Source organism: Megalopta genalis, chromosome 5 (genome assembly GCF_051020955.1).
Source record: "Megalopta genalis isolate 19385.01 chromosome 5, iyMegGena1_principal, whole genome shotgun sequence".
NCBI classification, from domain to species: Eukaryota; Metazoa; Arthropoda; class Insecta; order Hymenoptera; family Halictidae; genus Megalopta; species Megalopta genalis.
In genome coordinates this window covers 19,164,289-19,176,638 of record NC_135017.1, presented here as the reverse complement: position 1 = coordinate 19,176,638, position 12,350 = coordinate 19,164,289, and the positions used below count along the sequence as shown (strand labels likewise).

The 12,350-nt window shown below is 36.0% G+C and overlaps 2 protein-coding genes across 3 annotated transcripts; one reads left to right on the top strand and one right to left on the bottom strand.

Moving 5' to 3' along the window:
• Positions 1-455: 455 nt before the first annotated feature.
• Positions 456-9,414, top strand: LOC117219750 (uncharacterized). Its single transcript, XM_076521778.1, has 10 exons — positions 456-572; positions 809-876; positions 3,932-4,030; positions 4,597-4,674; positions 6,415-6,534; positions 6,616-6,930; positions 7,137-7,288; positions 7,407-7,565; positions 8,816-8,980; positions 9,047-9,414. The coding sequence occupies exons 1-10, from the start codon at positions 456-458 to the stop codon at positions 9,199-9,201; spliced, it is 1,428 nt and encodes a 475-aa protein (XP_076377893.1). The 3' UTR covers positions 9,202-9,414.
• On the bottom strand, positions 9,236-12,156 carry GlyRS (glycine--tRNA ligase). 2 transcript variants are annotated; one of them, XM_033469224.2, is made up of 5 exons: positions 12,071-12,156; positions 11,771-11,975; positions 9,868-11,548; positions 9,593-9,780; positions 9,236-9,522 (listed from the first exon to the last, which is right to left on the bottom strand). In XM_033469224.2, exons 2-5 carry the CDS (start codon positions 11,828-11,830, stop codon positions 9,415-9,417), a joined length of 2,037 nt encoding a protein of 678 aa, XP_033325115.1. In that variant the 5' UTR covers positions 11,831-11,975; positions 12,071-12,156; the 3' UTR covers positions 9,236-9,414. The 2 variants fall into 2 exon arrangements, with proteins under 2 accessions (XP_033325115.1, XP_033325114.1); XM_033469223.2 differs by lacking the exon at positions 12,071-12,156 and having other exon boundaries at positions 11,771-12,047.
• Positions 12,157-12,350: the final 194 nt, after the last annotated feature.

Below are 12,350 nucleotides of genomic sequence, written 5' to 3'. Positions count from 1 at the left end.
ATAAAGACGATCGTCGACGAAATCGTGCTCGGTCTATCAAACCTGCAACTTCCTACGTTCCAACGTCTAACTGTTCCCGCGCACTCGGACCGGATAAATTCGTTTCATTTGCCATATCGGCGAGTTATGCGTTTAATATACTGGAAGAGGGACTTCGTCGGTGGATCCGAAACGCCGCGGATCGGCGCGGACGGGTGCGTCGATCCGCGCGCGGAAACGCGATGGAGAATGAAATCAGCGTTACAATTTATAATGGTAAGGCCGACATTAATTACTCGTATCATCTTATCGGCAATTTATTCGATAACGTTCTACAAGCGAATGCACTTAATGAGCCGGGATGTTTAATCAATTTTTACGGGAACGGAAACCGGATAGGGCGAGTTTCGAGACACCTATCCAGCTCGTAAAATCCTACACAAAGTTCTGTTCGCGGGGGCACCGGCGATCCCGCAATGACGCAACACGGGATTCCTGGGAAAACGAACAACAAAAGGAAGAAGCGAGAAACAAAAATAGCGAAAACAAAAACGGAGGAGAAAACAAAAGCAAAAGCACAGAGGCGGGCGAAGGTGCGAACGAAAAAACGGACGTTGCTGCTGCTGTTGCTGCCGCGAACCGAACGAACCGGCATCGGTGAATCCGGAACTCGTGCGCGGAACGCGAACAACCGAAGAATATTTATGCAAATGAAAGCGTAATACACATCGCGCGGCACAATTTACTCCGTCGTTATCTTGTGCTTTACTAGCCCGCTGCTTCCCGGTAAACCGACGGAGACAATTAACACCACGCCTTTACTATAAAGCTGCAACTGGACTTCTGCAGGAAGTTCGAGGTGTACAGGGTTCGCCAAAAGTGGGGGGAAGTGAGCAGGTATGTAGATGGAACAGCATTTTGTTTCTATCGCGAACGACAGTTATATTATTATATATATATATTATATTATTATAATTATATTATAATTATAATAATATATAATAATATAATATATATATATATATATATATATATATATATATATATATAATTATATTATAATTATAATAATATATAATAATATAATATATATATATATATATATATATATATATATATATTATAATTATATTATTAATTATAATTATATTATTCGACTATTTGTCGAATCGATCTCGACAAATAAAACATGTCTATACACGGTTTAGAGAGCTTTCGAATTTGTAACATTGTTAATTAAATTCGCTGTTCCAATTACGATATTGGGACATTTGAAAAAGAGAACGTGATTTGGAGATATTCTAATATCTCATAGCAAAAATTACTGTGTTCCATTCACTGTTCCATTGTAATATTAAAACACTAAAATATCTATATTTATATAGTGCTCTTTTTTTTTATTACTTTTATTTATATTTATTCTATTTTATTTTAGTCAATATACATTAGTACGGAATTTAGAGTACAAGATTTATTATATTATTTAGTATTTAGTATAGTATAGTATAGTATTACATTATTAGTATAGTATTGTATTGCATTGCAGCATTGTATTACATTATTGTAAAGTATAGCATTACTATAATGTAGTAATAGTAGTATAGTATTTTTTATAGTTATTTATAATATAATATTATTTTATCAATATAGTTTTATTTATTAGTATAGTATCATATTATTTAGTACGTTTAGTTAGTACGAATTTTAATAATATTACATTATTACCGAAAACCAAATTATTATTAGGAAAATAAAACTTGAAATGCCTTTTTAATAATCAGTTAATAACTTTATTTGTGAATAGAATAAACCTTTTATTGCAGTGAGAGAGAGAGAGAGAGAGAGAGAGAGAGAGAGAGAGAGAGAGTAAGAAAACATAATAATATTATAGCAGTAGCACAAGGTCGAATAAAGGTCGGTAGCAAAGTAATCTTAAAAAATGTCATTGCGGTAATTTTAATGAAATCTTTACCGAAATCGTAACGCGGAGAAAAGTCCGACGTAAGTCCGCGAAACGTTTTCACCGGAAAAAGTCACGGCTCGAAGCAGCCCCACGTGTATCCGGCGCGTCATACGTTAGACGGCTCGCAAACGAGTCGAGAAGAATCGATTCGACACGATCCGCGGGAGGGTTGAATGAAGAAACAGGACGAAAAGGAAATGATAAGTCCCCATCCTTTTTACGGGCCCGGAGGCTCTTCGGTGTGATCCTTTTTCCTTTCTGAGAGCCACTGTGGATAATTGGAACCGCACCCACGATCCTCTCGCGTCTGTCCCTGCGATTGTCTCGCTTTTTACGTGCTCACCTTTCCTACGCCGTTTAGCGTCGTTTCTCCTGACAAAACTCACGGAACGATGTCGGAAAATGTCCTTGCATCGAGATCGAAAAAATTCACCCCTTGTAACAACTCGAGTGCGAAGTTATGCCTAAGCATGCCAAAGTTATGTTAAGTTCACCTTTAACTCTTTACGCTCGAAGCCAAATTAACGCAAAATTTAATAGCTCTTCTGATCCACGGTATTTCCATTTTATGTAACCTAGTAATAATATATATATAATAATTATTATATATATTATTATTATTATTATATATTATATAATAATTATTATATATATTATTATTATTATTATTATATATTATATAATATATATATAATAATTATTATATATATTATTATTATTATTATTATATATTATATAATATTATATAATAATATTATATATATATATATATATATATATAATATTATATATATATTAAATTGAATTTTGTAACTCATGCAACAGTGATGCCTTTAACAGTTCTTTAAATATAAACAAATTTGATAAGTAACATTATTTTAAAATGTGACATAACACTTTTAGTGGTGCCTTAGGGTCGCCACTCGAGTGCAAAGGGTTAATCGTTCTCGTCGTTCTTTGGCGAGAATGTGAATTCTCGTTTACGTCGATACAATTAGTACGACAAAAAACATTTGCAAATATATGCGCGCTTGTTTTTTTAACCTAAATCGTTGATACGTCGTGCACGGTGTAATCTTTTATTCATTTTACGATTTTTCATATTTACCGAATCCGTCTTTCATCGTAGAAAATGTCTGCAAATAAAAACAACTCGGTCTGTTACCAAAGGAAGAATGATCTATGTTTTTTGTTACTGAAAACACCACATTGCCGGTAAATCGTTCACTCCGTGATTATAAAATGATAATTATTTCGGTAGAAATTAGTTCTAATTTATAACATATTTTTAGTTTATAATTCTATTGATTATAATTTATAGAAAGATTATCACATTCGACGAATTACAGAGAATTCTTTTACGCTATTTAGTTTTATCGAAAATTCTCCGATAATGTCGAAACGCGTGTAAACAAATTTTCATTGCAGATGCAAAAAATCACCCGAATGCAGTATCACGTCGCAAGACTCCATCTTCGAGCGGCGGACTACTAGGTTTTACTATTCGATCATAAGATTAATTAACAACTTAAAAAAAGGTTTGCATAACACTCTGCAGCCGCGATTTCGCGTATTTTCTTACAGAGAAGGAACAACGTCGCCGTGCACGAACCAGTTACCGTGCGGCGACGTGTCCGACGAATCCAGTTCCTCGAACGAGAGTCGTCGAAAGCCATGTGTCAAGTAAATATATATGTTCATTTGCATATGATTAGGAAAAAATATTCTTATTAAATTCTTAATTAGACAGTGTCCGTGTAGGAACCAGTCAGTGTGCGACGACGTGTCCGACGAATCCAGTTCCTCGACACAGCGTGATCGAGAGCCGTGCGTCAAGTGAATAAATGTTTATTGATAGTCGAAAAGAAAATTCTTGCAACGAAATAATAATAATAATAATAATTTAAAAATTACAGTGATATTTTTAGCCGCGTAATATTAGGTGAGAACACAATTTAATGTTTTAATGTTTCTTTCTTTTTTTTAAAGAGAAGACATAGCTCCTGAACGTATAAAGAAGTCAGTGTGCGCCGGCGAGTCGGATGAATCCAGCTCCTCTACCAGGGTGAATCTGAAGTCGTGTATCAAGTAAATGAAACTGCAACGTTAATTGAAAAGAGTGAGAGTAATTGAAAACATTGAAATTCTCTTGATTTTATTAGGAAAGTATTTTTTGGAGACGAAGCATCGGACGAATCTTCTGTATTCGACTGTACGTGTCCAAGGTATAATACTATACTAATATTATATTAACTATTAATTGTTAAATTAACAATTCTTTTGCCGGAAGCCTATTAAGTCCTATTAAGCCTATTAAATTATATCAAAAGTCTACAGCGTTCTACTCAGAAGTCTACAAAATTCTACTCAGAAGAATCTCAACGATTTTCTTTTATAATAATAACTTTAGAAGCAATTAATACAAGCGATATTAATTCAAATAATTTGTCGAATCACGGATAAAATTGTTATTGTCACCTGAACAATTTTTTAAGAAATCTGAATACATAAGATAAAAATCTAAGAAGCAGGAAAACTATTTAATTGGTATCGTGGACTGGGTCGATTATCGAGCTCAAAATTAACAATATTACAATAAATAAAATTAAAGATAATACGCATCTTCTAATACTGAATTTTCTCTCCACATTCAGACCACTCTATTCGCTATGTTTCGATCTTGCGGAGGACCAGGATTCGTTCACAGAAGAGCTGCTCAGGCAGCTTCCAAGGTAACGGGACATATTTTTCAATTATGACGAAGAAAAATGTGCGCGACAATAGAACCGCCGAGCGAGAATCGTAAACTTTCCACGATTTTAAGCAGTACGAGATACGCGGATGATTCTCGGAAAACCTGGGAGATGTTACTTCATTGCGAGAGGGCAGCATTCGCGAGGACGTCGTTGAATTTGCCTTTGTCTTCGAGAGAGGTAACTAAATCTGCGGCAGAAAGTTAGAAATCGACATTACATCGCTAATATTAATTATTAATATTTAAGAATTACGAATAAACGACAATCAGGGAGAATTTTGCTGTATATTATAAAATTATTATGATTTCAATTAATTATCAGTATATTAATAATATAATATATAATATTATATATAATATATAATATATATAATTATATAATTATAATATTCAGGCCCGTTTCTACTGGCATCTGTACTCATCCGCTGTAAAAAACTCGGGGCTGTACCAGAAGAATGTGAATCATGCTCTTCTACTGACTCTAAACAAGTAATAATCGTTGATTAATCGGTAATTTTTGTTTTAAATAATAATTTCAGAAGCAATTAATACACGATATTTACTCAAATCATTTATCGAATCGCGGATAAAATTGTTATCGCCTTCTGGACAATTTTTCTTAAGGAATCTAAATACACAAAATACAAAAACTTGCAATTGCAAGAATCGCAAAGACTGGAACACAGCTTGGACGATATTAAAACGATTTATCAGCCGCTGCAAAAGCAGCCGCCGAAGTCTGCGATTTTCTCGAAATTTTTGAGCACGCGAGATCGTGTTCCTACACCCAAGAAATTTCATCTGCCAACGATGCCGCCGATCCTCGGAATCCTTCCGCGGCCATCCGCGATAGATTCGTCGCGTCGAATTAACTATCGGGTCGACAGAGCTGCCGGGGTCGAACAACTCGAAAACTCGTTTGCATTGAATTGAAAAATTGTCCGATCCTTCGCATTCGATCACCTGCATTCAAGGCCTCCTATATCGAAGCCTACGCGAACGGGAATGTCTGCATTGTGTCCCACGAGTTGAAAGTTATTTATACAGGGTTTCGCAAGCCTGAAGCCGGGGAGAACGTTCGTTCGGGTCCTGAAATTGCGGATTCCTCTACATTGTGATCCGCGCCAACGGAAACCTTTGTCGACCCATACATCCCGGGGCCCCATATTCCGCGGAATATCGGATTGTCTGTAAATAAATTGCGGCCACCCGGCCACGTGGTGTACAAAGAGAGGGTAGTTTCGTTCGAAATTTATTCGCGCGGTCGAAATAACTTCCATCGCGCTCTCTACAGTTTTCCCGGCGGTTGTTTTGCGAGACCTACTCCGTGGAATAAATATTAGGACATTTTAAAGTCAACAATTTCAACGTTTTCGAATCGAAATCGCGACCCCGCTTTGCCTTTGCGTCGCTTCGTTTGTCGAGCCGAACAAAGGAAAAACAAAATCTGACTCGCGGCGCAGGCTAAATCCGTTAATCGAACTGGAAAAATCGTGGGGCTTCAAAATTGGGAATTCAAATTGGCTACAAAAGACGTTTAAAAAAAGGGAGAAGTTGTATTTGCAAAATGATAGCGTTTGCAAAACAGTTCCTAATATATTTATCCTATTTTTCGTGCTCCAAATTGTTAGCGGCAAATTTCGCGGATTTACAGACGTTGCACCGAAGGAGAAAAAAGATCGCAAAATTAATATCCGACGGTAAAATTTTTGTTCAGATTGCTAAACAGCCGAAAGCAGAAGACGGACGTCAGCATGTGGAGCCAACTAATCCGACCGAGGACGTTCGATTTCATCGGCCGGGAGACCCTAATAAATCGACTGGCCGCGTTCATCTAGCAAGTTATACGACTCGTATCGTACTGCCGTCGATGCCGGAAAATATTTTATAGGTATTATATACATCCTGCGTTTTCTAGCATGCAGAACAACCTGGAATCTATATGCCTGGAAGGTCTGTCATTGAAGCCCGGCGAAGGTATACGACTTCTCACGGCGCTGTACAATTCCCGTGGAACAATGAAATATGCGTACTGTTGGCGCGCATTCGATAAAACGGTCGGCATCCCGACGAACGATCGGTATCAGGCTGAATCAAGATTCTGCCCGGCGAAAAATCTCGAGAAATGCGACTGGTTTCGCGCGATCGGTTGTTTGGCGTGTCTCACCACCCTGTCCATAAATTACGCGTATATAGCGACACCCACGGGGGATCTACTTATCTCCCTGGCCAAGTATATTTTCGCCCGTTTCATATTTTCATTACGATTCGCTAATGAACCGTCATTTTCCGTACGTAGGATCGGCATGTTCGACGTTCTCGAACTACCAGTTCTTTCAAATATCTGTATTTGTCTAATGTCGGCCGTTAAGGATCGGACGCGTTCTCTACGGTCGAACTGAAATCTGGTTTTCTGGTTTTTCTCTGACTCTGGCACAGGAAACTGCGGGAAAATTGGAAATGGCTGCAACTGCTATGTCTTCGGGAAGAAATTACGCGGAACCGCGACGGCGACGCGATTCTCATACCCGAATACGCGTGGATGAAAGCGCACGGTCTGGCAACCAAACTGAAAATACAATATGCTATAAGTAGATATACATACATATATGTGTATATATATATATATATATATATATATATATATATATATGCATTTTTTCTTGGATCGTCGTTTATCATACTTGTGCACGTATGTTTGTCTTTCAGTTGGAATACCAGAGCACGACGTCCACAAATTGTTTCTCACGAAACAGACAAGGGTGCACACGTTCGCGCTAACTACAGGCATCGACCTCAGGTTTCGACAACCCTGGTGTCTTGATCTGACGATTAAAACGATCTGTTCGTGGTATCCGGACACTTTAGGTAATCAAAATACGATTATTCACGTATATTTAGAATTTATTTGTCGTCGAATAATAAGTTTGCTATAGTTTGTACTGCACTGTAATAATTTTTTTATTTTTTAACACTGTAATATATTTTTATTTTCTTGTCGCGTTATCTCTTTAGCTTGTGTATAAAGAATAGAATAAAAGTATATGTATCGTGTATATGCTCAGTTCATCTTTTTTCCTTTTTATTCAAAGAAAATGCAAGTTTAGATATCTAGGTCCGTATGTTATTTTTAATTTGGCCAGAGAAGCTTTAAGATACTTCAATATCAAATATCGGAACAAATTCGGATCGATTTATCAACGATCGATCTTAAATATTGTTCTTTAATGTGAAAAATAACAGACTGTTAACCGATCAAGGTTTGTTTATTGGTAAAAAGTATATTAACAAATATAAAGTATATTAACATTGAATTATAGTTCGAATTTCGCGCTAAAAAAGTGCAAAGTGGCGCCGCCTGTGGCGAAATTTTGAAGCTTTTCTGGCGTTCCACGCAGCGCCAATTAGTAAATGGCAAAACGCTGAAACTACTAGCCAAGCGGTGGCGCCTCTTGCGGCGAAATCTGGAAGCTCCTTTCAAAGTCCGTACAGCGCCAATTAGTAGGTGGCAAAACGCTGAAACTACTAGCCAAGCGGTGGCGCCTCTTGCGGCGAAACGCTGAAACTGCTAGCCAAAACAGAACTTCCAGATTTCGCCGCAAGTGGCGCCACCGCTTGGCTAACAGTTTGAGCGTTTTGCCATTTACTAATTGGCGCTGTACGGACCTCGTTCGGAGCTTCATTTTTTCCCCAAAAGAGGCGCCACTTTCCCTTTTATTTGCACAATATAAAAACACTAATTATGACAAAATTAGAGCATAATAAAATAAACCAAGAGCACAGACCTGTTCAGAAGAACATACTGTATCTACACCATATTAAAAAAACAAATAACGACATTGTGAAACATAATTAATTGATCTTTGAAGTTCGGTTAATTATCATGTCAATTAAGTATATTTTGCAAATAAATATTTACAATTGTAATGGATTTATAGACTTTACAGTGCATGCATTCTTTTTAGCGCCTAACTGATAGTTCACGATATTTTAAATTTAATATTTGTCTTTATGTATCTTTTTTCATTATGTAGGTCTTTTTTTTATTCAATCAGAAAGTCACGAAAATTTTGAATTTAATTTTTATATTATTGATACAATTGTTATGGTTTGTACAGTATACTTGTGTTTCCGATTTTGGCATAATCGAGAGAATTTGGACGTTCAGTTAAAGAAGATTTTTCTAGATCTACCATGTCTTCGAGTTTTCGAGTATACTGGTGAAATTCGGATGTTGAAAACACTTTGCGCTATGTGTTGTCAAATACGATCCAACAAATGCAGTAATTGTTCAGTCGTGTCTCAAAAAATTGTGTGTATCTGCAAATATTAATTGTCATATGTTTCAGAGGTTTGTCGTGTCAACATGGAACTTCAGAAAGTTATACATGAAGATATTGATGAAGAAAAGTGGATAAAAAGTATAAATGGCTTAATGGTTTGTTTTAAACGCGATTTCGATAAAATGGGTGTCAAGTTTGATGTAAGTTTCTGTGATTGCTGATCTATGAACTACCATTAACAAGAAAAATAGATCATAGGATTATGAAATATTTATTACATATATATATATTGTATCTGTAATAAATTCTAACGTAACAAATATATAAAGTTAATAAAATGCAATTGCAGAAAAGCAAATAAAAAATTGCTATTATAGCGATTCATTTGAACTTGTATATTACAAATAAATTATTCAATAAATTTTTCAAATTTATTATGATTCTGTTGATTCTTGTTCAAATTTTGGATACTTTGCTTCGATGTCAGCCCATGTAATTTTACCATAGGACAGATCTCGTACAACACCCGGAAGTTCATCCAACTGTAATTAAAATTATGGATTATTTTTCATTAAATTGTCTTTTACCGCGTCTTCGAATACATTGACTCACGTTTATTCTAACTTGTCGCATACTATCTCTTTCGCGTAATGTAGCGCTGTGAGGTGTTTTCAAAGTATCAAAATCAATAGTAATACCAAATGGTATTGCTATCTCGTCGGTTCGTGCATATCTACGTCCAATACTTCCGGACGAATCGTCTATCTTATGAGAAACATCTACTTTCGTTAGATCCTGAGCTGCAAATGGTAAACAAAATATTTAGATGAATAATATATAATTATTTGGAAAACTATTTTAAAATTTATCTGAAGCAACATACTTACACAATTGTTTTACAAACGGTACAAATTCGTCATTACTACTAAGTGGTAACACTGAGCACTTTAAAGGTGCTACGACAGGCGGTAAACTGAAGTACGTTCGTTTCTCATCTCCGTCCCTTGCTTTGAAGTTATGTTCAAAGACAGCATACATGATACGTCCTATACCAAAGGATGGTTCAATTACAGATGGAATGATTTCTTCTACGTGTACAGTCTTTTGATATCGTTTTACTTGAATCATGTCCTTTGTAATTTTTACGTCAGTATCATTAGAGAGCTTCAATTCTTCTTCTCCATTCTCACTAATGGCGGATTCTAAAGCATTGATTTCACTTTCGGTTAATGCTGCTAACGCATCTTGAACTAATTTGCTATCTTTCTTGAACGTTTTCCCAATTAGAACTTTGTTTGGTACTATTTCACATATATCAACATTTTTCGGCGCCGATAGCTTTTTCTCCGCTACTAATTTAACTCCGGTGGCTTTAGTGTGTTGCGTCAAATCATAAGCCGAACGGTCGGCGCAACCAACACATTCTATCCAGCCATAAGAAGTTAAACATTCAGCATCCCAACAGTCACACGCATAATGGGCCATTTCATTTCCCATATGTTGACGGAATCGTAATCTTTTTGGATCAACTCCAACTTTAATTAAAAACTGATTAATTCTACCCATAAAATACCCTAATGTTTCGTTAGCTATAAGCTTTGTTGATACAGCATCGCCTATAGTAACACGTTGTGCACTCTTGCCATCCATTTGATTGCAAGCTGAATATAACAGCAAGCTTAAATCTTTAACCGTTTCAAACTTGGGATGGCTTTTATCATTAGGATCACAAAAGTGTTCTATCTCTGCCATAGTGAACTCTCTTACTCTGATAAGGCCAGATCTTGGGGAAATTTCATTACGAAACGCGTTTCCAATTTGGGCTGCAGCAAATGGTAGCCGTTCTTGATTAAATGCAAGTAATCTTTTAAAGTTTACAAAAATACCTTGTGCAGTTTCTGGTCTCAGGTATCCTTTTTTTAGACCTGTAGGACCGATTTCAGTTGCAAACATTAAATTAAATTCTATTGGTTCTGTTAAATCGTTTCCAGAGATAGGAGATTTCATATTAAATTTCAATAGAATAGCAGCCATTTCATCTTTTGTCATCCCATCTAATTTAACAATGATATCATTGCATTCGGCACGTGTCGCTTCGCTAGTTTTTTTATCATTACAAATCTTTTCTAGATGTGCTTTAATTAAGTGATCTAATCTAAAGCATTCTCCATTCTTTACATCTTTCACCATTAAGTCTGCAAATCTCTCAACATGCCCGGATGCTTTAAGTACTGGCTCCGGTGTTAAAATGGAACAATCAACTTCTAGCATTTGTTCCTCTAATACAAAAAAGTTTCTCCAATTATTTAATAGATTTGTCTTAAATGCACAGCCCATAGGACCAAAATCAAATTGACCAGTAATTCCACCATAAATTGCGAAAGACTGATCTAAGAAGAATCTACGTTTTAAAAGGTCCTCCATTCTTGCTCTATCAAATAATGTTACTTCTGAAAAAGATAATTCTTTCTCTTCCAACAATTTCTTTCGAAGCTTAAGCTCTGCAACCGCTTTCTTGATGTCCAATTCTGGAGCTCCATCGGATTTAAGCTTCCGAACATGGTCACCCTATAAAAAGGATATATAATTAACAAGTAATACAATTAATTTTTAATCGAGAATATTAAATTGAAGATAGTTGAAGTGGCAATATAAAGCTGAACACTTTAATTCAGAATACACCTATATTTGCGGTAGTAAGATTTTTGATTAACATAAGAATTATATTATAATTTATTATACGTGTAAGAACATTTAATAATGAAGAATAATTATCCATATGGTACCAACCTGTGCCTTGACACTAGCTCGAAGAGGCGAAAGAATTGCTTCAATTTTCGGATCCGACATATCACAAAAAATCTGTATTTTCACGAACCGGTTACTTTTCTTTGTGCCCCAATTGCTAAAATCGGCTAACCTAGCAGAAACAGTGAACTTTCGAAGAGGCTGTGTATGAATGACAATATTCTTGCAAGTGCCTCGTGCGATTGTTCTGCAAAGAAAGTGTAGGTTACGCGAAATCAACTGCATTGGCGATGCCTTCTATTTGAACGTCGGACAAGGTACATACGTGATTTCAACAATTACCTTTTACTTGAACCGAACAAAATGTAGGTCCCTATTTCTAATGATACGTCACTGTTGGCGGCAACAGCTGACGTACTTTCAAATAGTCCTACACAGAATTATAATTGGAGAACACGATAGAACTATAGCGTTAATTATTCCCAAATAATGTATCTTTAATTACTCTTTCTATAATATATGTTTCAAATGACAATAGTTTCAGCGAAACATGCGAAACAAATAATATACACTTGTAAACACTTTATAATGTTACTTTCTTTTGTACTCTTATAATATGCAA